This window comes from Callithrix jacchus, chromosome 4, assembly GCF_049354715.1.
Source record: "Callithrix jacchus isolate 240 chromosome 4, calJac240_pri, whole genome shotgun sequence".
Taxonomy (NCBI): Eukaryota; Metazoa; Chordata; class Mammalia; order Primates; family Cebidae; genus Callithrix; species Callithrix jacchus.
Window position 1 is genome coordinate 172580481 of NC_133505.1, and position 25241 is coordinate 172605721.

Genomic DNA, 25241 nt, shown 5'->3' on the forward strand with positions numbered 1-25241 from the left:
GTAATCCCAGCACTTTGGGAAGCCGCGGAGGATCACCTGAGATCAGGAGATCGAGACCAGCCTGGCCAACATGGCAAAACCCCATCTCTACTAGAAATACAAAAATTAGTTGGGCGTGGTGGCGGGCACCTGTAATCCCAGCTACTCGGGAGGCTGAGGCTGGAGAATCGCTTGAACCTGGGAGGCGGAGGTTGCGGTGAGCTGAGATAGCACCACTGCACTGCTGCCTGGGCAACAGAGACAAAGAAAGACAGAAATTTTCCGTGGGCTCTTTTGAATAGTAGAAGTTGCTATAAAGAAATCACTGTTACATTTTTTTTTAATGGCACAGAAATGTATTAGGATGGCTAAATACGTACTTGAACATGATGGTGGCCCCTCGCTGACTCGTGAGAACCTCAAGCTGGAAGTTCAAGCCTATCCATTATTCAATTTAATCAAGCTTAGGAGAAATAATTCGCTGCCTTCCAGAAACCTCTGCAACACCCCTGATGACCCCCACGCAGCAGTTCCCTTAAGGGCTCATGCCACACCTTCTTACCTTCCTCTAAGACGGAAAATTCCTTCAGGGCTGGGAAAATAAACTCGTGCCCATTACCCATTGCCACTCTCTGCTTCTTTGCACACAGAAACGTTACTGTGTGACTGAACGTTTTCATTTTCATTTCTTTGTCTCTTGGTCCAAACTCAGGCCCAGACTGCCAACAGCAAGAACCGAGTTCTACATATGTATTTTACTAAAGATGGGAGAAAAAGATGCAAAACAATAGTAATTTACTGCTTCTAATTTTCACAAAGAGAAGAGGAAAGTATAAATCTTCAGGCCTGGGATTGGAAGTGGCGCTGAGAACCACAGCAATGCCAGCCATTTCCAAAGATAACTTGGCATTCATTTTGAAAATTGGCATTTTGGCAGCCACGGAGCTTGTGTTTATTTATTTTCTTATTTTTACCTCTGTGCCTATCAAATCTAGACCACTCAGATTTCATTCTTGACAATCTCGAAAGGGAAAATAAAGAACTGTATGTACCCATGGCGTTGACTTGGACTTAGCTTTAAACCTGTTGAAGTATAGAATTAGAAGTGATACCTGACACAGCAGCAATCACAGCATACATAATAGAAGCTGCAGTCCAGCCGCCTGGGGTGTGAGGGGGTGAAGGAAAAGGTACGCTCTGTAACAAAGGAAGCCTGAAAGAATCTCACTTAAAGAAAATACATAATTACTCCCCAAGCACATTGGAATAAGGATTGTGAATTAGATGTGAGAAGTTTTAGGATCATAAAAATGATTTTAGAAAAGAGAGTGCACCTTCCACTCTATGGTAGAAGGTGGGGAACATTCTGTTCTGCTGGCCAGGATGGAGCTGCTGGGAAGGGAAAGCTCCCGGTACCGGCGGGGCGGCCACCTGCACAGGTGGACAGGGATTCTGCCCCTGGATGCTCCACGTGCTCTCTGATGCCCAGGGGCACCCATATGGCTCTCCCTCGCCCTGGTCCATCTTCCTCTGCTCTCACATCCCACCCTGCCAGGGGGTATGATCTATGGCTAAGATGTGTCCCGGTCTCTGTCATGAAAAAAATTAAAATTTGTTTAACACCTACTCTATTTGTTCCCAGAAGAATAACTGAGCCAAAGACTTGGTTGAGCCCTTAAAATGTGTTCAAGTCAGCTGGGGAGCCAAGGAGCACACGACCAGCTTTGGACAATGTCAGCCAGCAGGGACAGTGATGCCAGGGAGCTCCGGGGCACTGAGGTTCTGGGAGCTGGGATGGGGGTGTGTGTCCTTTCAGTGAACAAAGGTGGCTGAGAATCCTTTCAGGGGCAATCCTTCATCCAAGGCAACGGGCTTCAATTAATTAAATAATTTATTATTTTTTGCCAAGAGGCTAGAACAATTCTGGTATTGGTGCTCTATTTATTGTGACCAAGATACCTGTAAAATACGATCTCAGCCAGGGATTTTATTAGTTTCCACTCACAATGAAAAATGTATTTGACAAGAGGACCAAATACACACACACACTCACATAAACACACATGCACACGCACGCACACACACACACAAACACATGCACATGCACACATATGCGCGCGCACACACACACAGGCAAAGTCCCTGCACAATACCAGCTTGTTCTCCTCTCCCCTCCATTCCCGCCCTCTCTCCTCCTCTCTTCTTCCCTTCCCCTCTCCCTTTCCCTTCCCTTCCCTTCCTTTCCATTCAGCTGCTTAAAAATATAGTTAGGACTCACTAAAAATAAATTGGTTTCATGGCTCACAAATAGGGTGCTATCCACAAAATTCAAAAAACACTGGTTTAGCCCAATCCAAAACGTGATGGAGGCCAGGCACGGTGCTCATGCCTGTAATCCCAGTACTTTGGGAGGCCAAGGCAGGCAGATCACATGAGGTCAGGAGTTCGAGACCAGCCTGGTCAACATAGCAAAACCCCGTCTCTACTAAAAATATAAAAACTAGCCAGGCATGGTGGCAGATGCCTGTAATCCCAGCTACTTGGGAGGCTGAGACAGAAGAATTGCTTGAACCCAGGATGTGGGGGCTGCAGTGAGCCGAGGCACCATTGCACTCCAGCCTGTGTGACAAGAGCAAAACTCCATCTCAAAAAAAAGTTGATGGAATTGCGGTCTCTTAGGATCCCTGCATATGTTTTGTGAGTGAAAAATAAAAGGGAGTTTTGTTGAAATTCATTGAAGTTGACTAAGGAATGTATTAAAATCTTTTTCATGGAAAAAAAAAAACATTCTGAAGAAAGACTCAGTCGTTCCTGGCAGTCTGAAGACGGCTGTGGTCCACTGAAAAGGCCCAGGGAAGAGAGAGACAGATGAGAAGCACCACTGCGTGGGCCCCGGACTGGCCCAACCAAACAAGGGGCGAGGTCAGGGCTTCACAGGAATACCCAGATGTAAAGTAACTGCACACAGCAGCGTCATTCACGAATATAGTAACGTGGCTTTGCATGTGAGGTTTTTTTAATCACAATTCATCTTCATTGATACTTGGGCAATTTCTTTCTTCAATAACATGGCAGAATTTCTTAACAAAACTAAAGCATTTTGCCTTTTATCCACTTTGTACAACAGTCATTGTCTGAAGCAAGACCGTTTTATCCTTATATTTTCTATCACCTACAAAGCACCACTTGAATCAGTCCATTCAATTATTAAATACATCTTAAATAATGCTAAAAATATCAATTACAAGTTTGAAATTTCCTTCTCATACTGTATACTGGTATCACTATTAGTGGAGAGCTTCTTAAATGTAGAGTTTTATTTCTTTACATCTTTCTCCCTCTTTCATCCATATATTTTTGACAAGTGGCAGCTTTCACACATGTATGTCTCTATTCTGTCAGAAAATGGCCATGGACCTTCTACACAAATAATGACTCCAATGACTGCAAGAATGTGCATGAAACAAATCTCTTCTCTGGAATTCTTCAGGCTAAGGGGAGACAGGGATCTAAAATTATTGGAACAGTCCTCATGCATAACGGGGTGCAGCGGTGCCTGGCACACTACCCAGAGCCCAGGAGTGGAGATGGCCATGCTTCCTGGAGAAGGTAGAAATTCACAAGGGCCTCCAAGGATGCTTAAGGCCTGCACAAAGTGATACTGAGTGGAGAATGGGAGTTCTGGAAGAGGAGACGCCAAAAGCAAGAATTAAAAGTATCAAGTTTGCTGAACGACAGGGTGCAGAGCCAGACAGACATCAGACATTAAGACCTTACCAGCTGACAGAGCATTGCACATCCATCTTACATCCCACTGGTACCTTCCCTGGGACCAATGTATGCCGGATTCTATTGCTGAAGGAGAACATTTGTACTTAATTTTACTAGACATAAAGGAAACATCAGCAAGTTCCCAACAGCCAGAAAAGACAGCCATGGTGCCACCTTTACTCAGTGAGAGGGGCCTGGCGGGAAGAACAGAGGGTGGCTGTCATGCCTGCCTGTACAGTCTTATCTTGCACTTTCTTCTAGGAATATACCTGCCCTATCTATAAAAATGGGAGGGTCTGCCTTTGGAATGTTTTGGCTGGGTCCATCACAACAAGGTATTCTTTCCTGGATGCACAGGGATTGTGAGGGTGGGCCCTTGGGCTGCCCTTCATCTTGTTATCTGGGGGAACAACCGAGGCAGCAGAAGGAGCCCAGGTCCAGCCCCTGGAGATGGCTGCTTTCCTGTTCACTCCTCTGCTGTTGCCTCTCCCCAGAACTTGCCGATAAACCCCTTTTCACTTAAGTTTATTCTCTTTGCCTGTTGCCACTTGCAACTGAGACTGACTTGACAGCCAGGGGCATTCAGGGTATCTGGGGGCTCTTCTCAAAATCCCCCTTAGCCGTTTACTGTAAAGCATCTGGTGCATCCTAGTCAAGGGAAAAGTTCCATTAAGAAGATAATTTATTCCAGGAGCAGTGGCTCATGCCTGTAATTCCAGCATTTTGGGAGACAGAAGTAGGTAGTTACTTGAGCTCAAGTGTTCGAGACCAGCCTGGGCAACATAGTGAGGCTTCATCTCTACTCAATCATTCAGTCGCACATTCATTTAATGAAAAGTTTAAGAGCACTTAATGTTTGGCAGGCTTTAGTCCCACTGCTAGAGGTACACAGGGAGAAAGCACAGAAGTTTCTGTCTTTAATGAGAACACGTTCTCGTGGGGAGAGGCAGACAATCGAAGTAAGCAAAATAAGAAGTTATCAGATGGCACTTTGTTCTGTGCGTTCAACAAAACGTCCTCACTGTGACCAGCAAAGCTACACCTGTTCTTGAGACACCGTGTACCCAGCACTTAGCTTAGTAGGTACGTGGCACATTTCTGAAGTCTCGAATAGAATGGAATGGAAATATCTGGTAGTAGAAACACAGGATAACCGTTATTGATTTTCCTTTTTCAGTTCAAAGTCTAACTTGTTTTTTAACGAATCTGCATGTGGGTAGAGCTGTTCCCAGCACTTCTCTTGGATTTAACGAAATCTTGTAATTGACAACATTACACTTCCATGTTGTAATTCTTTTGCATTGTATTTTAGACCATCAAATAACGATGATCTTAGAGATCTGAGAATCAAAGACTGAACAACGAAAATGGAAGTAGGCAAATAGAGAACCTGGTATTAAGCACAGAGGGGTACGGATAAAATCAACATGTCGTCAGTTACAGATTTTGCTTGTACGCCATGCATGACAAATTTGTCTTCTCCATATACATTTTGACATTATAATGAAGCTAAAAAAGACTCCTTTTAAGTGACTGTTTGGACACAGTGGCTCACACCTGTAATCCCAGCTCTTTGGGAAGCTGAGGCAGGCAGATCATGAGGTCAGGAGTTCGAGACCAGCCTGGCGAATATGGTGAAACCCCATCTCTACTAAAAATACAAAAGTTAGCCAGGGGTGACTGCGTGCACCTGTAATCCCAGCTACTAGGGATGCCAAGGCAAGAGAATCCCTTGAACACGGGAGGTGGAGGTTGCAGTGAGCCAAGATTGCACCACTGCACTCCAGCCTGGCTTCTCTATCTTGTTACAGAATCTGTTTCTTAAAATGAGATTTATTGGCTGGGCACAGTAGCGCACGCCTGTAATCTAAGTACTTTGGGAGGCTGAAGTGGGTGAATCACCTGAGGTTGGTAGTTCAAGACCAGTCTGACCAACATGGAGAAACCCTGTCTCTACTAAAAATACAAATTAGCCAAGCATGGTGGCACATGCCTGTAATCCCAGGTACTCGGGAGGCTGAGGCAGGAGAATCTCTGGAACCCAGGAGGCAGAGGTTGCAACAAGATAGTGCCATTGCCCTCCAGCCTGGGCAACAAGAGTGAAACTCTGTCCCAAAAAAAAAAGAAAAGAGAGAGATTTATTATTCTGTGGCAAGAGGGTGACATAAAGTTACATTTGTCCCTTTCTACTTCACAGCTAGTCCAGGCTAGCCCCAGATAAGACCAGCAAGTGGATGTCATTATGCCCACATCAATGCAGAAAAAGAAAGAAGTTTGGGAATCAAAATCACAGCAGCAGGAGAAAACAGTCTGGGAAAGACAGCAGATTCCTTCTCTTCTTGAGCTGAACCTACAGATTTTCCTAGGCAGAGATTCCTCAAGCTGGTAAGCTTTTCTCAGACAGAACTAAAGTAATCCACACTCCCAGCAAACTGTGCCTCAGGACGATCTAACTCGGTGATAGTCCATCTTTCTTCTCATTCTGTCTCCTTCAGAGTCCGCAAAGCAAGCACAATGCACTATTAAATGAACAAGCACTAAATTCAGCATCCATGGTAGAGAGGGATAATATTTGTGAGTCAAAATTAAGCATAGACTTCTATTATGGATAAAATCTAATTCATTTATTAAGATTCTATATGTGGATTTGAAGAGTTCCCATGAAAGCATCTGAATTTTTTTATTAATATAAGGTTTGTGATGTTCAGATATATTTATAGAAAATCAAACACCTTCACTGATGAGCTCCAATGACTAATAAAGAACATTATTAACTGATAAAAATAAACAGTGGTCTACAGGGTATGTGCCTCAAATAAATGAGGGTCTGTGTCCACTAAAGGCACGTACAAAAATGCTTCCTAGCAGTTTTATTGTTTTAGCCCCAAAGTGGAAACTACCCAAATGTCCCAGGATAGCAGAAATATTGCTTAGCACTTAAAAGAGCGAGCTACTGTGACAACGAAGCTGATTTCCGTGGACTGAAGGCTGAAGCAAAGAACCCAGACAAAGAAGGTGTGCTTCTCACTCCTGTAGAAGAGTCCCAGAGCTGGAAACAAATTGGCGATGACAGAGGTGAAAAGGACAGAAGTCAGAAGAGTGAACCATGGTTACCTGTGGGAAGAAACCTGATGAGGCAAGGGGCACAGGAAGCCTTCCGGAGTGCTGGGAATGGCTTACTTCTTTATTTCGGTGTTTATTTATGTCAAAATCTATTGAGCTCTTCCCGTAAGATTCACCTAACCTGGTTTAGCTCAGCTTTCTAAAAACATTACAGCTCAATTTAAAAGAAAAATGTTGACATGTAAACAAAAATCCAAATTTATGTAATTGACACTAAATTAAGAATTTTAGCTTCAACATTTTGCACCTTTAAGCAGATATTTTGCCATGGCATAAGGGAAGAATAATCAGAGTTTATTACTATTTCTCTTTGCAGTGGATAAGTCTGGCAGAAATATTCTTAACCATGTGATCAAACTTAATGTCACCAAGACAGGACCTGATGACATCAGGTGCCTTCTAATGGGATGCATCGAGAATGGCACAGTGCTACCTGTGTGGTATCTTTGTACAATATAATTAACCTGAGTCAAATAACCACGACACATCAGACGAATCCAAATTGGGGATTTCAGAAAGATAAGTGGCCTGGATACTTCAAAAATGTCCATGTCGTGGAATTTTTTTTAGATTAAAAAAACAAGAGACAACTCAATGTCATATGTGATTCCCGACTGGATCCTGGATTGAGCAACTAGCCACACTATTACTGGGGACATTTGACTGTGTGCTCCCACTAGATAATAACGTGGTGTCGATGCTAAGCATTCTCAGTTTGGGTGTTGAATTGCGGTCATGTACAGGAATGTCTTGCCCTCAGAAAATAAATATAACTATTTAGATTATCAAAATGTTTATAAATAACTTTGAAGTGCTTTGGCAGGAATAATAATAATTTTGTGTGCCGGAGAAGAATAAGACAAGGAGGGGGGAGGGGAAAAAGAAAATATAGCAAAATGTTTGTGATGGACACTCCATGAGAGTGAGATGGATCTCCCACTCAAAATTTCATCCAGATATCAACTCTGATGACATACGCACCAAGAGGACATGAAATGGTTTATTACTCATCGAGTGAGGCGTTCCCCGCAGAGCAGGGCTGGCTCCAAAAAAGTGTGTCTGAAAATGGCTTGAGAGAAAGGATAAAGGCTTGGGGCTTGCTGTGATTCAGGGCGGAGCTAGGGTAAGGCTTCTTGTTCATTGGCCAAGGCTTGTGTGGGTTCAACTCCCCATTAGCACCAAGGGAAGGAGTACATGGGCTTTCTCACCAGCTGTCTCAGGTGTGGGGCAGAAGGGGAATATGTTTCTACTACTTCTCTTTCACCCATTCATACCAGGCATTGGCACCTTAAAATTATGTCTTAAGGAAAACTACTTTTACAAATATGTGCTGCTGTGTCATGCTTAATCTCAGAGCAGATTTTCTTTCAAGAATAAAAAGCTTTTACAGCTCAATACAAATATTTCTTCTTACCTATAGCCATTTACAAAGAGAAATATTATAGTTTCTATTAAATAAGATACTTGATAATTCGAGTTGCCTCACTTATGAGACATTCATGATTTCACTCCACAAGTGCTCTGGAGTGCTCATTAGGTGTCAGGCACGCTGTTAGGGGCAGGGATGAAACAGCGGACGAGGCGGCGGTTATCAGCTCCCACACGGTGTAAATGGCAGAGTCAAGACCTCACCACTCCCACCCTTTGAGAGACAACATTCTGACTGAGAAATTTAAGAATCTCTAAATACATAAAATGTGCAAAAGTCACAACGCCCAGAGTTACCGTTGTGGTTATGTGAGAATTCAAGAGTAAGACTTACACCAATTGCAGTTTTCATGAATGTCCTCAGAAAGAACATTAGCGTCCTATTTTAAAATAATACACATTTTAAACGACACAATTCATTCTCCATCATTGCCTAAATTTCCTCAATGTTTATTCCACGCAAATTCACAAACCTACACCTATGTATCGTTGCTGAGATGGGCAGAATGCAACACCGCTCATCCTGACACCCACCTTGAGCGGAGAGCAGAAGAAGAAAAGGTGTCTCACAAATCCTAAAATTCATCCTTGGTGTAAATCACCCTACACCTGGAACTTTCTACATTTCAAATACTCTATCCCACTGTTTTGAGGAATCTGCTTATATTTACCAAATACCCAAATTTGGGATTTTCAAAATGTAGTGTCCGTACTGATGACGGCTCAAACTGCGTAAGAAAACTACAGCAGGTATGGGCAGACAGCCCTTGATGGACTTCAAATCCTTACCATCTCTTTGACTCACCTGCCACATCTAAGAATTTGCCAACATATAAATGCAGACATGTGTTCAAAACGTATCATGTTGTTGCTTGTTAAAACTGTATTTACTATAGTCCCAGCTACTTGGGAGGCTGAGGTAGGAGAATCGCTTGAACTCAGGAGGCAGAGGTTGCAATGAGCCGAGATCGTGCCACTGCGCTCCATCCTGGGCGACAGAGTAAGATTCCGTCTCGGAAAATAACAACAGAAACCACTTTATTTATAAAAGTAAGAGACTAGGATTTTGAATGCCATTCAGTAGGGTTTAGTTAAATAAATTACGGCACATTGTGTACCACGGAATATTATACAAACAAAAGTAGTTTTATACATGCTGAACGATTTCCAAGATACAGGTAAGCAGATAAAGTGAAGTACAAGGAGAACAGTTTAACCCGATACTTGTGTCTGTATATGAAAGGGATGTTACCTATATCATCCTGTATGTGCGCAGAAAGTTTCTGGTTGGCTACACAAGAACCAGGCATGTAGGTGACATTTGGGGTTGGAGGAGAACTTACTGTATATCTTCTCATGGCCATTGACTATGCTGCCATGTGTATAATATATATGCATGTGTCCATATGAGATATGCACTGTATAATATTAAGATATTGGTCATTGTGATTGCTACCTTGTAGTCATCGAGGAAAGAAAGGAAAAGCCTAAGAGCTCTCAGAAGTTTGCTGTCATGGTCGAGCAGTTCTTTCCGTTAAGAGTTCTGGCCGGGCGCGCTGGCTCACTCCTGTAATCCCAGCACTTCGGGAGGCCGAGGTGGGTGAATCACAAGATCAGGAGATTGAGACCATCCTGGCCAACCTGGTGAAATGCCGTCTCTACTAAAATACAAAAAATTAGCTGGGCGTGGTGGTGTGTGCCTGTGGTCCCAGCTACTTGGGAGGTTGAGACAGGGAAATTGGCTGAACCTGGGAGGCAGAGATTGCAGTGAGCCAAGATTGTGCCGCTGCACTCCAGCAGCCTGGCAACAGAGCAGGTCTCCATTTCAAAAAAAAAAAAAAAGCTCCTTCTGCTAACAGGTGAAGATACTTTCTGCACACCTAAGAAATGCACGTTCTATCTGTATGATTCAAGGTAGCCACAGAAGTGACAGGAGGTGGCATTGTTACATAACTTTCATCTCTGTTTATCTGCAATTGTTTTCCCCTGGAGGGGAGGGGCAGGTGCATGCTTGTTGGGGAGCAAGAGTTGGCAAACAGCAACATGAATGTAGGTAAATGTAGGCCATTTACAACATAAAGCAGAGTCCCCTGCTGCACTGGAGATCAAAAGGTGCTCCACAGTATTGTCCTGTCATGCTCAGAGTTTCTGCCACTTCTAAAAAGGGAGCATCCTCCCAGTTACTGGCCTCCCAAAGAATCCAGTTTTTAGGTAACTTCTTCTCCCCACGCTTTCAGGTTAGTAATTGCCTTTCATTTGGTTTCCTTGTGAGTTATCATTTATATTGCAATGCAGTTGTAGTTTGAGTCCATTTCTTCCCCAAATCATAATCAAAGTCACAGAAATCGGACCACCAAGGCCATCTAATTCAAGCAGAGGGGAGGAGACAAGCACACAGGGATGGCTTTGTCTTTCAGATGTGGGTCATTTTCTTTCCAGCTTGAATCAAAAAAGCAGGGGCAGGCCCAAAGACGAGGGAGGACTGAGGCCTCTATTCCATCTGGCAGCCTTCCTTCTAGAACTTCTTTCCTCCCCTAAGTCCCCGCTCTCCTCTACCTCCTTTGGCCCACTGGATGGTAATGGCCTTTCTGGTTTGGAGCCAAAGAAACTAACAGAAGAACTTTAAAAACTGTCTAAACGATAACCGCCTTTGCCATCAAACATCTGTAAAAATGTGTGCTTGTGTAACCGTCTGTCCTTAACATTGATTTCCCCTCCAAGGGTCATGCCCATATTTCAGTATCAGTGATATAAATCCCCATTGAAGAGATATTTTGTGGGCTATTTTAGAAATAGGCAATCTGACCGATTCTATTAGAAACATTAATGTATTGGAAAGATCAATCCAGCTGATTGTAGGGGGTTAGGTAGATGTAGGTCAGTTAACAACCTACACATTCACTTTTAACTAGTTTTAGAGGCATAAAATTGAGATACTTTCATGCCCAGTTTCAGGCCCTCCCAAAGCTAACTACCCATGAATAATACAGGAACGCTACAAAATCCTGGCATTACTGTAATTTCAGAGAGGTAGAGGCATGCAGTTATTGAAAACCGTATGTTCACTCAGTCATTGATTCATCTTACAACGTCAAAGCGACCCTTATTTCACTATGGCTCAAGAAATTCAAAAAACGCATAAGTCGGTCATGCCCAGATATCCCCTCGATTCATTCGGTGCCACAGGCTCTCCTTTGCTTGGCTTTAAACACTACCAAGGCAAGAACCCAGAAAACTCAACTGGGGAGGATCCTAACTAACTTCACCAGAAACAGAAACTACTTGCTTTTAAAACACTCATGAGATTAATGTAATGTAATAATATACCACTTATGTAATTTCCCAACCTAAAGCCATCTCAGAAGACATGGAGGTTAAAACTAGAAGACAAAGCAAGATAGTCCAGTTAGGGTGACGGTGGCGAGAGGGCAGAATGGAGACGGATTTCAGAGAACCTGCAGGTACCAAGAGAACACGTTTCTAACTGGAGTGTAACTGTGGAAAAATAGAGTTAGTGTTACTTCTTCTGCGTAGATCACTAATAAGGTATCTTGTGATTAACCAAACTCTTTAAGTAAATAATAATTCTTTGAAAAGAGACTGATATAAAAATAATGTGAAGAGAATTTTAAAAACTGAAGCGCTGTCTTATTAGTTATAAGATCAATAAACACAAGTATTAAGTGTTTTCATCAGACTCCTCCCATATAGCTTTCCACATATCCATTCAGTTGTAGTTAACCAAACATTGTAGCACATTCGTATGTCCAAGTTCAAAGCAATTAAGAAAAGCAGAAACAAAGGTGGATCACGAGGTCAAGAGATCGAGACCATCCTGGTCAACATGGTGAAACCCCGTCTCTACTAAAAAAAAAAAAAAAAAAAAAAAAAAAAAAAAAAAAAAAATTGTCATTTGCATGGTCCATTTGCACACCAACTTTCTTTAAGTTATAAAGAAAAAACGTTATAAGTTTAGCATTTTATGCAAATATCTTCCATCAGTATAGACTGCACACATATTGAACACAGAGCCAGCTGCTATCCACAAGAGGAACATATCCTAATCATGATTTTACAGACACACTCACACATACACGTGTACATGTGTCAAATAACTTCAGTGGACATCCAAAGAAACATTCAATCTAAGCTAGGAGAATGTACTTCATCTTCCCATTTACCTGGGTAAATTACACAGGCTGGATCTACCAAGGTCAGGGAGAAAACTAAAACCATCCGAGTGTGTACACAATGACCCACTTACTATCCTACGTCCAACAGTGTGAGGAATCTTCTAAAGAGAAACTATTAAGAATACAGGGGCCACACAGCACAATAGCCAGGAAATATCAGCACAGGACCTGAAATGAGCACTTCCCAGCCGTGGCCGGAGACCACATGCACCCTGGCATGGATGGTGGCAGGGAAGGACATGAACAGGACCGATGGACTTTAGTTCTCGGGTTCAAAGTTCCCACCACATTCCTCTCTAGGCAGCCTGTATGCCTATCAGCTATTTAAAATGCCAGGTCAAACCAACCTGCCAACAGCCCATCGTAAAATCATTGACTACCACTGAAACTCAATTTCCAGTTGCCTTCATTTCATACATGCTGTAATATATTCTCAATGGTTGAAATGAACAAACACAGAAACCTTCTAAGTTGTTGGAACTTGAAAGATGACCCCTCCGATGTTCAAGGTCAGCAACACCAAAGTATAGACGTTTCTCTGTTTTGCAGTGTGTGTACGGTCAAAGTTGGCCTAGAGACCCAAAGGGGTAAAAACCAACAGCACTGAGTTCAAGAGGCAGAGAAAATGCAGTTTCTTAATCATGGGTAAGAGATTATGTGTCATGAACAGCTGTCACTCAAACACTGTCATCCACGTGGCCCCCCGGGTTTCCCACTGTGAAAGCATGCACAGACGTGAATTCACACAGCCATATACCACAGACATTCACCAGAAAGGCACAGATGTGCTCCCACCACTGCAGGCATGGGCCATGGTTTCCACTTCCCAAGGAAATATATTCCCAGGCAGGCGCGGTGGCTCACGCCTGTAATCCCAACACCTTGGGAGGCCGAGGCAGGAGGATCACGAAGTCACGAAATTGAGACTATCCTGGCCAACAAAGTGAAACCCCATCTCTACTAAAACAGAAAAATTAGCTGGGCGTAGCGGCAAGTATCTGTAGTCCCAGCTACTCGGGAGGCTGAGGCAAGAGAATTGCTTGAACCCGGGAGGCAGAGGTTGCAGTGAGCTGAGATTGCGCCACTGCACTCCAGCCTGGCACCTGGTGACAGAGCGAGACTCTGTCTCAAAAACAAAAAACAAACAAAAAAAGAAATATATTCCCAACACCATGGTAGTAGAGTGTTAACCCCTTAATGGTTTCTGCAGTTACATATTCTCAATTACCAGGTAGCATTTTAGTTGCCAAATACAAAGAATAAAATAAAATCTTTAGACATTTTTATGCTAAAAAAAAGTGTACAATAAATCATTTTGAAGTTATGATAATCTCTGAGTACTATGGATGTAGGTACTTACTGTTGACTATTCTGACTTGCAGAATATTCTCTGTAGGCTCATATTACCCGGGGAATGTGGGAATTACTTGCTGGAAGTACAGACTTCCATAGCATAGATATTTTTTAATCCTAATACCAAATATTTCCACTGAAAAGATGAAAGATGTTTGCTGAAACACAATTCTCATTTCTTTTTTATATCTGACAGTCATGAATTTATTAATTATTAAAATAGCCTTTAAAAATTAAGGTTGTTATTTACCATACTAATGGTTTCGGTTCCCACAGACTTCATCTGTTCTTAACCAAAAGAAAAGGCTACATACCTCTACAGAGCAACTCGAGGTCAAAACCAAATGCTGTGTGTGGAGCTGGTGAATTTGCCAGACACTCATGGTGATACCAAATTATCCCCCCAAAGACGGAAAAATACCAACCATACAAATAGTGACCTGCAGTACTTGAATTTCTTACCAAATGCCATTTTTTCAGTAAAAGTAACTTAAGACATGCCCTCCCTTTGCCCTGAAATCATAACTGAGCAAAGAAAGTCAAAGCCTGCAGTTGCTGAAATACACACTTTTGAGGTAAGCGGTGGTGTTGGTCTCACCTCCTTTCAGTGTAACCAAAATGCACCTTCTGGGCATGGCAGGAACAGGTCCTTTGTTTGGAAATGCACGCAAGCCATGCCGAAGGTTGCCAGTGCACACAGAGACTCGTGTTTTCTGTGTGGAAGGACTTGTGTGACTTGGTGATTCTTGTGACGTCAAAAGAGAAGAGCCATCGCCTCCATTTTGGAGACAAGAGCCCAAGCCCATCTCTCTGGGCGCTCTGACCGGCTCAGCCCCTGCCACCACGGAGGCCACAGGGCTGGGTTGCAGGAAAGATCAGTCATGTAAACAACCCCTCTACCTAGCTGCCTACCTATCCAGAGCCGGACTCTCCCCCACATGCTCACCTAATTTTCCACACTCTCCCCCACATGCTCACCTCATTTTCCATACTCTCCCCCACATGCTCACCTCATTTTCCACACTCTCCCCCACATGCTCACCTCATTTTCCACACTCTCCCCCACATGCTCACCTCATTTTCCACATTCTCCCCCACATGCTCACCTAAGTTTCCACAGCTTAGCCAACAACAAAACATCTCCATCTGCATCATTTTTCCTTTGCATTTTAACTACAGCCCAGAAAAATTTTGACTGGTTCATTGGGGCCTACTTTTAACCAAATCCAGAAAGCTTTAAGTGAAATCAAAGGTGTCTGTCTGGGTTTCTTTTATGTGGAAATCAGATATCCAAATATCACTTGTGTTTCCATAGGAAATTTTCCATCTTCGGTTTTTCACTGGGATTAGTATAGGCAAAGAAGTACCCAGATGCTTTCACCACCACAACTCCCCTTGAAACCACAGCACATCACCCCATTTGATTCAAAAACCTCACCTCCAACTTCAGGGGGAGGCACAGGGCCCTGGCCATGCAGGGGATGAAGATTGCACATGACGCAGCCCTGAGCATCCCTGGACTGGAGAAGCATGGAAGAAGCAAATGTCCCTCCCTGCTGTCCCTCATCAGCAACAAACACGAGGGGGGTCTGGCCGGCACCCTTGCCCCCTGGACACAGGTGTCCTGCACGCAGACATTACTGCAGGCTCTACAACCACAGCACAGTGTGTCCACATCAATGCACATGACAGCCGGGCAGGCATGAGGATAAAGAGTCAGCTGTCCCCAATCAATATCTCCTGGCCTCTTCCGTTCCTTCCCACCCCACCCTCCCTTCTTCCCCACGCATCTTCAAGTCCACACAGATCTGGGTCTCCAGCATTATCTAATCGGCTGTCTCCCACCCCACTCCCGTATCCTGAAGAAACACGTAAAATCCCATCTGTAGGGGAAAAGTCTACTCAAGTTGTCTTGCTATGGGGAGCTCTGATGAAGCCTGGTGAGGGCATTCCTGCGGAGGGATCTCAACTCCCAAACGTCTTCCTGCATGTGCTCCTGTTCCTTTTTCTCCTCCCCCTCCCCGCCCCCTACCTTGCTCCTCGCTGCTGTCCCCAAACCAGGCAGTGGGTTCCTCCTCTGGGAGCTGGGGTTCTCCGCCACCTCCTCCACCCTCGAGGGCTTTGCGTTTCTTCGACATCTCTGCCCAGGGCTGGGGATTTGGGGGTTTTTCTTTCCCCACCCCCTAGCCCTCCCCGCTGGGAGAGGAGAGTGAAGGTGGGGTTAGATGGAGGGGAGGAGGTTAGGTGCAGAGGAAAGGGGTGGGGAGAAAAGACCAGAGAGGGAGATGGAAGAGACTGCTGCTTCAGGAGGGGAAGGGACCTGGGATGGCAGGAATGGCAGAGGGGCAGGGACTCAGTGCAGAAATCCTACAATCGGGTCCATCAGTGTAGCCCTACGTCTAGGAGACTGTTTGCGGCTGTTGCGTGTCTCTCTCTCTCTCTCTCTCTCTCTCTCTCTCTCTCTCTCTCTCTCTCTCTCTCTCTCTCTCTCCTCTCTCTCTCTCTCTCATCTCTATCTCCCTCTCTCTCTCTCTCTCTCTCTCCCTCTCCGTCTCCGTCTCCTTCTCCCCCCTCCTCCGACTCTCTCTCCTTCCTCCTTCCTCCTTTTTCTTCAACTAAAAGGGTGAGCCGAGAGGGGAGGAGAGATCAAAGCAGAGAGGAGAGGCTCCCTGGGTGCCTCAGCGGATTTCTTCCCCATTTGGGGTCCGATGGGGTGGGGTGCTGTGAGGACTCCTGGCCCTATCTGGCTATGAGGAGCGGTGTCTTCTGCTGGGCTGTGGTTGGGGGGAGGGCAGTGTTCGCAGTGTTTGGTGAGGATGCGTTTTCAATGGGTTGCAAGGAAAATTGGGTGGGATGAAGAAAAAAATGCTGCAGAATGCAATCCAGTGACGCTTTCAGGTGCTGGGGACTCCGGACCCCCGCCTCCCCTATGACATCATAGGAGCTTTTGCAAAAGAGACTGACGGGGGTGGGGGGAGAGAAGAGAGTGGCGGCAGAGGCAGGATCAAAAGAGGAGGGGGTCGTCTCCCCACTGCGAACTGGAGAAGGGCGGCCGGCTCGGGAGGAAGGAAGTTGCGGAGCACACACCACCCTTCTCCAGGCCGCTCGGGAGGCACCTGCGGGTCTGGCGCTGCAGCCGCTGCGGTTTGCAGCTGGCGCGCAGCCCTCGCAGGGAACTTGGAGCTCGCAAACTCCTCGGGCCGAACGTGAGCCCCGAGGCTGTGAGTCCGCGCTGGGGTGGGCTGCAGTCTCTCTGCCCTCCTCTGCAAACCCTTGAATCTTCGGGCTTTATAAACTCCCGTTTCTTCTGATTCCACGCCTCACCCTTTCCCCCAAACAGTATGTCCACAAACACACCACACCACACGCGCACACACGTTTTCTTATTGCCAAAAAGGGTGGAAGGAAAGGACGGGAAGTTTTTACTAAGTACACACACATACATACACACACACGAAGACTGGAATTGTTTGTCTGGATTATCAAGAGTTAAATAATAGGTAAAAGGAACTGAACTTACCCGCCAAAGTATGCTGATGCGCAAATCTGCTTTCCGCTTCATTTCGGGTTCATGAATTTAAAGAGTGAGCGAAAGAAAACGGGAAAAAAAGGGCAAGGCGCCGGGAGCACGGCGGGTCCAGGGTTCAACGGAGAACTGCGCAAAGCAAGTTGCCAAGAGAGCCCGCTGGCCAAGTTCGGGACCTGTCCACCACGCTCGCGCGCTCCGCTCCGAAGGCAGGTTCCAAAGGCTTCGGGCACTCTGGGGTGCGCGCAGATCTCGCAAAAGGCGAGTGTGTGGGCTTCCTCCTTCCCTCCTTTCCGTCTGGGGGTCTCGGGGATAGCTGCGCCCGGCGCCCTGGACGCCCATGAAGACCGGTCCATCTCCGCTCAAGCTCCCAGCAGCAGCAGCAACTTCGGACTCAGACCTCTCTCTCCAGAACATGTGTGTCGTGTGTGTGTGTGTGTGTGTGTGTGTGTGTGTGCAAGTGTGTGTGTCGGCGTGCACTTGACATTTTCGGGTGCATGTGCTCTCAGGAACGACTCTCCCGGCTGCCCAGAACTTAGAGAGTTTCCCTTTAAGCCGGAGATGCTGCTCGGACACCCCCCCGCGTCCAACAGGAGGCGATGACGTCTGTAGCCTCGTTGCCAGAACCGTCCCCAGGCTGCCGCTGCCGTTCATTGACAGGAGCGGGCGCTCGGACGTCAGCAGCCGGACCTTTGGCACGGCTGCTCCCGCGGAGACGGCTCCCACCCCCGCACCTGCCAGCCGCTCCCCCGGGGGGTGGTCACGAAATCAAAGCCACCGGGAGTAGGGGCAGGGGAGGGGCTGGGGCTGGGGGAGGGGGTGACTCGGATCTGCCCTCTTTGTCCTGGAGCACCGGAGTATATAAATAGTGCAGTCTCCAGCAAGACTCGCGCCCCCTCTTGCACGCCCCTGCAGACCCCTGCGCCCGCCCGACCCCCGCCCCTTGTCACTAAGAGTCCGGCTCGCTCCGCCTGGAGGGAGGCTGGGGTGCGGGGAAGCAGGGAGTGGAAACAGACATTGGTTATCTTTCCTCCTCCCATTCATAGATTCGGTTGGAGACCTAGGGCCGCCGCACCGGGAGTCGCAATGAATGGATGGATGCCCGCGCGCGGGGACCACCGGGACCGCAGAGACATCGCCGGCGCTAGGGGCGCTCCTTCCGCTTGGGGACAGGCGCCCTCGCCTCGGCGCGCTGGGGGGACCCCAAACGACCACCCTTAAGAGGCCAAAGGCCTGCTCTCCGCAACACACACCAAAGGTCTTTTCTGTCCCTGCGAAGCTGGGACGCAAAACGTAGGGAACTGCGCTGGGTCCCCACACCAAGAAGAGTACAGATGGAGACAGGGACCAGGGCCTCCAGCAGCAAGGACCGTAGCAACAGAGCAGGGAGCGCCCGCCCACGTGGCTCACAGCGGGGCTTGAAGCCAAGCCCGTCACCTCCCTCGGCGCACCGCTGGCAGCCCAGGACCGCGCGCCCTCCCTTCCCGAGCACCCAGGGGCGCACTGCGCCGGGAAGGAGGGCGCGGCGGGAGGGTGCGTGCAGGAAACTGCTGCGCGGATTCCCACCCGAAGCCGGTTCGTGGGGAATCCGTGGGCTTGCACTCGCCAGAAAGAGCTGCAGCGGGAGCGGCGGGATGGTGAGGCCGGTGCCAGACCCTGGGTGGGAGGAAATTAAAGGACTGAGTTCTGAGGCACACCAGGAACAGGGAGCAGCTTCATAAATGCACCCAAAAGCTTCCATGGGCAGACCGCACAGAGGTCGCTGAAGTGAACCTAAGGACCCAGGCTCTGGGCCAGGTGACAACAGACATGCCTGGGAGTGTGGTGACACCTGTGCAGAGCCCCTGGTGGTTCAGCCTGTTCTAGAAGGGCGATAAGAAGATGCCGGTGTCTTGACTTTCTCCTCTGGTGCTTATGCCCCAAAAAAGGCCACTGGGGGCTAGATCCCAAATCCTTGTGCCATGAGAGGGAAGGCCCACACAACTGCACTGGCACTCCCCACCAAATCATCTCCTGGGTCCTTACCGTCACAAACACTTAAGGTCATCTCTCCATGGAAAAAAATAACTTTCTAACTCCACCTGCTCCCTCCATCTCCACCCAGGTCCTCTGTGTCCTTCACAGCAAACTGCAGCTGTCCTGACTCTGGCTCTGGCGTTTCTCCTCTCTCTGGGTCTTGAATCCTTCCACAACACTTTCTTAAGAGTTCTGCTTGTGCTGTCCTGCAATATCTCACTTTCGCTGAGGTCACCATTCAGCCCCAATCTCTCTCCCCAAGGGCCCATTCTTAAGACATCTTACATGACTTACCCACTGCGGTGGACAGAATCCCCCATTCCTGCCTCCTTAAGACACGACCTTCGCTTGGCTTTCCAGACACTTGCTCCACTCTGCTGACTTGTGTCCTACCTTTCCAGACATTCCCCCTGTCACATTTGCTGAAGGCCTGTCTCCCACTGTCTTCATGTTGCAGTGTCCCAAGGCTCATCCGTGGACCTTTTATTTTCCATCTCTCCCTGCTCCCTTGGTGATCTCACTCAGCCTCATGGGTTTAAATCTGAATACTAAGGACACTTGCACTTATATATTTAGCCCAGACCCCTCCCCTTGACTCTGGATTCCTGTATCTAGTTACCAGCTCCACTGGGGTGTCTAGAAGGTGTCTGAAACCTAACATGGCAATCCATTGGCCCTTGGTTTTACCCCTTCACAAGCCCGCTCTTCCCACAGTTTTTCCACCTTGGTGAATGGCAAGCCCACCCCCATCCTGTCTGGATTATAGCTGTTGCCACCTCCCTCAGCTCGCACTCTGCCTACACCTCCTTCATTCTATTCTCAGCCACATGGGCCTTCCTAGAACCCACCAGGCACCCTCTCCACTCAGAGCCTTTGCAGCTGCTGATCCTCTCCAGAAACTCCTCTGCCCGATGTCCTGAATATCTGCAAGGCAGGGTCTCTTCCTCTGTCTCATTCTTTCCTCTTGCACCTCTTCAAGAAGCCTCCAGAGTCCACCCCATCACACATGGCTACACCACCTCTCCCGGCACTGATTCCCGCCCTTCCTTGCTTTACTTCCTGCACGCATTGCCTGTGGTCGACTTACCTGCCTCGTTCAGTCTGCTTTCCCAATACCCTGCCAGCTTCCTAATGGCAGGGAGTTTTGCCTTTCCTTATAATTGCATAAACACCATGTAATCTCATCAAACTTTCTCTACCTATCACCACACATTCAGGAGTCGCTGGATTCATCTCTCAGAACATAGAGGAAACTGAGCTTGGAGGCTGGCAAAAGCCATTTCTCTGCCATAGTGACCTCTCACATTAAGAGTGTGTGTGTGTGTGTGTGTGTGTGTGTGTGTGTGTGTGTGTGTGTGTCTGCCCAAGACAACTGCCACATCTCTGGTGATTCCTGAGAAGTGCAGTGACAATCTCTCTACCTTTCTCACTTTCTTCTTCTATCCCTTCTTTCCCTTCTACCTTTTTTTTTCTCTCTGTCTCCATTAGTCTTCTTTTCTTTTCTGCCTCAAGCCTGCCATGGGCACTTACGGGCCCACCCGCCCCCTTGGCCGCAGGGGAGCTAAGGGGACCTCCGGGCTCACCTGTGTTCTCAAACTGCTGCTCCTTCCCTTCCCTCCTGGTTCAGCGCATTCTCGTCCCTTCTCATCAGCAAGGAAACACCCTTGTTTCTGGAGCTTTGGAAAACCCAAATCAGTGTCAAACCTTTCTGTCATGTAATAACTGCTGAGCTCTAGGGCTTCAGAATGAGGTCCTGGGATCTCCCATTGAGGAGCAGAGGGGAGGGGTAGGCACAGCATCAAGGTGTCAAGGTGCTGACAAAGGCGCTGATGAAGGCAGCCAGGGCAGGAGTCCCAGGAGACCATGCCACCAGAGAGGGTGGGAGGGAGGACCACAGGGAGAGCTGCACCCGAGCTGGGTTTGCCAGCCCTGGGGAAGCTCCACAGTGGAGGCAGGTGTACAAGGCTCAGAGGCAGGAGTGAGGGGGATGGTTGGAATGCTGGGCATCAGGGTGGCTTGGCTGCCAGTGCCAGGCTGGAGGGAGGACAGATGATGAAGGGCCTTCAGCTTCTGAAGAGTTGAGCCTGCACCCTGAAGGGCTTTACAAAAGAGACAAGATGCTGTCGGCCAGGTTGGAGTCAGAAAGTTGAGTGGATCAGAAGGAGGTGGAACCAGAGGCAGGAGGGACAGCGAGAAGAGGCTGTTCTGGGGTAAGGAGCTAAAGGAGGAGAGTCGGCCATGTCGGGGGGATGTGGAGGCCCACACTTCCACAGTGCATGTGTAATTGCCCGCCTTCTGCAGAAGGAGCTGAAATAAGTTAGACTTTGCTGAGGATTACAAGGTCGTTGGTGTTAAGGAGGCAGACAGCCGCTTCATGCCAGCCCTCTTAGCTGGGCACCACTTCGGTGGTATGAGTGCAGTTTATAATCTGTCACCTGTACTGCACATCTGGAAACTCCATGCCATCAACTTAACCTGAGCAGATCAGTGTCAAAGGAGTTTAGATGAAGACTCGTGAGACACTGATGTAGGAGCCAGAAGCCACCTTGTTACTTTACAGTGGGCAATTAGTCTTTGTGAACACTAGAATACTCTTCCTTTCCTCTGGCCACCTCTGCCCATATCAAAGATGTAACTGATCAAATTACAGGGCAAATCTCATCTAAACTATGGTAAGGGTAATAAACTTGCCATGTGATCTAGGAAAAGCAGTGCAGTTCCCCGAGGATGCTTCCCTGATTTGCTCCATGCCAGGTGTCCACTAGGCCATCAGTGGCCTTGCTTCCTCACCCCTGTGTTACTGCTTCCACAATGACCCCCCAAGACCTTAAGGAGTTCTTTAAGAACAAAAATGCCCTGAGTAAGGCTTCAGCACTTCCGACGTATGGACGGGCTTAGCTTTAGTGTGAGAGCTGCTTCACATAGTCAGACCTTTTCATCTTCCCTTCTCTTGGAAGGGCGTTTTTAGGTTCTTCTCATACTGAGAAAAAGACAGACCTTCAGATAAATGGAGTGTTAATTCTGTCCACTTCCAAGGAATAGTGCAGAAAAAATGAGCAAAACCAAAGTGGCTTACAGACGACTTGATAAGCACTTACCACTGGACAAACCGACATTTCCCTCATGCTGTGATCTGAATGTGCCATCCCAAACCCATATGTTTGAAACAAGCCCCAGCACAACAGTGCTGGAAAGTGGGGCCGAGTGAGAACTTCAGGTCCTGAGGCTCTGCCTTCATGAACAAATGAAGGGCACTATAAAAAGGGCTTGCAGAAGAGAGTTAATCCCTTCTGCCCCCTTCTGCCATGTGATGAGGAGCAGGAAAGCCCTCACCAGAGGTGGCAGCTTGACCTTGGACTTCCCAGCCTCCACAACCATGAGAAATACATTTCTGCGCTTTGGGAATTACTCAGTCTGAGGTATTCTGTTATAGCAGCACAAAACAGACTAAGACACCGCATTACACTAACCAGCTGAGCACAATAATTTCTATACATAAAAAAATGTCTAACTTGTGGGAAACTACTTTAAAGTAAGTACAGGAAACACAGGAAGTCTGGAAGAAGCTTGCTTAAAGTGGTGAATGGGCTACATCTAAAAGTACTCAGAATTTAATCATCGATTTTTAGAGGTACAAGGAACATCAAATTATCTAAAAAGGCTAATTCTCCAGCTCCCAACACTCTGTTAACAACCGAGGAAAAGGAGGTCAAATAATATAGCTTAGAAAGTTTGTAGTAGGTCTTGAAGTAGCTTTTTTTTTTTTTTTTTTGAGATGGAATTTCACTCTTGTTACCCAGGCTGGAGTGCAATGGCGCGATCTCGGCTCACCGTAACCTCCGCCTCCTGGGTTCAGGCAATTCTCCTGCCTCAGCCTCCCGAGTAGCTGGGATTACAGGCACGCGCCACCATGCCCAGCTAATTTTTTGGATCTTTAGTAGAGACGGGGTTTCACCATGTTGACCAGGATGGTCTCAATCTCTTGACCCCGTGATCCACCCACCTTGGCCTCCCAAAGTGCTGAGATTACAGGCTTGAGCCACCACACCAGCGGAACTAGCTTTTTTGAGAAGGACGTTATAGCTGTGCGTTATGCTTGGATTTTTAAACTAACCATGTAATGGCAGAAATATTATGTCATATCTGTTCTTCTTCTTCCATAAGTGGCATAGCTTAGTTATTCTATATATGTTCATCTATTTAAATTCCATCACCTACATGTTTATGCTTTTATTTGGAAATAATTCCAAATTTACAGAAAATTGTAAGAATAAGAATAATACCAAAAACACCCATAACACCTGCCACTCTGTCCCCCTCTTGTTAACATCCTGCCCCACTTGATGTGTCAGGTGCACCCTCATCCTTTGCTTTTTAAAGCAGCTAAAGGTGAATAGCATGTCTCTAGGCCCTTGCCCCCCAAACGCTTCAACACGTACTTTCTTAAAGAGAATGTCTTATATAAATGCAGTACTGGTAACACAGTACTGAATTCCCATCATTACTACAGTCTTTTATCTAATCTATCACCCATATCCCAGTTTTGTCAATTGATGCAATCATGTCTTTTATGATGTTCTCTCCATCTTCCTGTCCCACATAGAATAAGGTTAGGACTCAAGGATGGCATTTATCCACCATATTCCTTATAGTCCTTTATTCTGGCATTCTGGCAGATTTCTGGAATTTTTCTTTCTTTTATGACATAGACATTTTTGAAGACTACAGACCCTCCTCTTTTTTTTTTTTTTTGAGACAGGGTCTCACTGTGTCACTCAGACTGGAGTACAGTGATGCGATCTCAGCTCACTGCATCTTCAACCTGCAGGACGCAAGGATACTCACACCTCAGCCTGCCAAGTGGCTGAGACTATAGACATACAGCACCATGCCCAGCTAATTTTTTTCTAACTTTTTGGTGGATCTGGGGTTTTGCCATGTTGCCCAGGCTGGTCTCGAACTCCTGAGCTCAAGCAATCCTCCCACCTCAGGCTCCCAAAGTGCTGGGGTTATACGCATGAGCCACCATGCCTGGTATCTTCCTCCTATTTTTAATAAAACATTTCTCAGCATGTGTTATGGTTCTGCCATCTCAGCTGGACTGCTACGAAGGTGAGGTGGTGTCTGTTTCAGAATTTCATACCTGGAAGCACTTATGTCCTATGGGTGGTGTGAATTCTGACTGAGGCATGATCTGACTTTCCCACTGTATAATTACCCTTTTTGTTTGAGGTACAACCAATAAGCAGCCTTCAGGCAGCTGAGCAGACAAGAGGAGCATCGTGTTCCTCAACTCAGTTCCCTGACTCAGCACCCACTGGGACTCTCCTGCTTGGTCTACTCTTGCCTTGGTGATGTTTGAGCTCAGTACCTCCTCCACATTAGCCCTCATACGGCAAAAACACTTCCTTATGCCTCACCGACTAGCACACGTATCTATTTATTCATAGCACCAGTATCTTGAACTCATTAATTCCTATCTTGAGTGGCTCATAATTTATTCTTTTACATATTATTTTGATGCTCATGTTTGATCCATTCAAAGACCAATGAGAGTTCCCTCAAGCTGGCTCCTGTGTCCTCATGGCATGTCCCCATCACTTCTAAACACTTCCTTAATTGCTGGCATATGCAGATGCTCTGGGCTCATTGGTACCTACCTTGTTCCAGGCCCTGGGTTCAGCCATTGCTCAGAAGAATACTAGTTCTTTTAATGGAATTAGAGACCAAGATACAGGTACCAAGTGTGCTCATTACTGCTGGGTGTCTTTTCTTCCTGACCCTTGCAGGAGACAGATCTAAGCAATAAGTGCCCGTATAGGCATGCACGCACACACGCACAAACACATACA

General features: G+C 46.8%; 1 protein-coding gene and 1 pseudogene across 6 annotated transcripts in view; one reads left to right on the forward strand and one right to left on the reverse strand.

Moving 5' to 3' along the window:
* The window catches only part of PDE10A (phosphodiesterase 10A), a 684633-nt gene extending 666734 nt beyond the window's left edge, over positions 1–17899 (reverse strand). For 2 of the 5 annotated variants that reach the window (XM_078370444.1, XM_008995354.5), the window contains exon 1: positions 17368–17899. Coding sequence is in view for 2 of the 5 variants with exons in the window: in XM_035297766.3 (XP_035153657.1) it covers positions 15880–15985 (106 nt within the window). In the remaining 3 variants the exon portion in view is untranslated. Of the gene's footprint in view, positions 1–15879 lie in introns of all 5 variants that reach the window. The other 3 variants (XM_035297766.3, XM_035297764.3, XM_078370441.1) reach the window with 2 other exon arrangements.
* Positions 16825–19446, forward strand: LOC128931860 (putative uncharacterized protein FLJ36797; annotated as a pseudogene). The gene has a single exon (XR_013534675.1). The product of XR_013534675.1 is annotated as a putative uncharacterized protein FLJ36797 (transcript).
* Positions 19447–25241: the final 5795 nt, after the last annotated feature.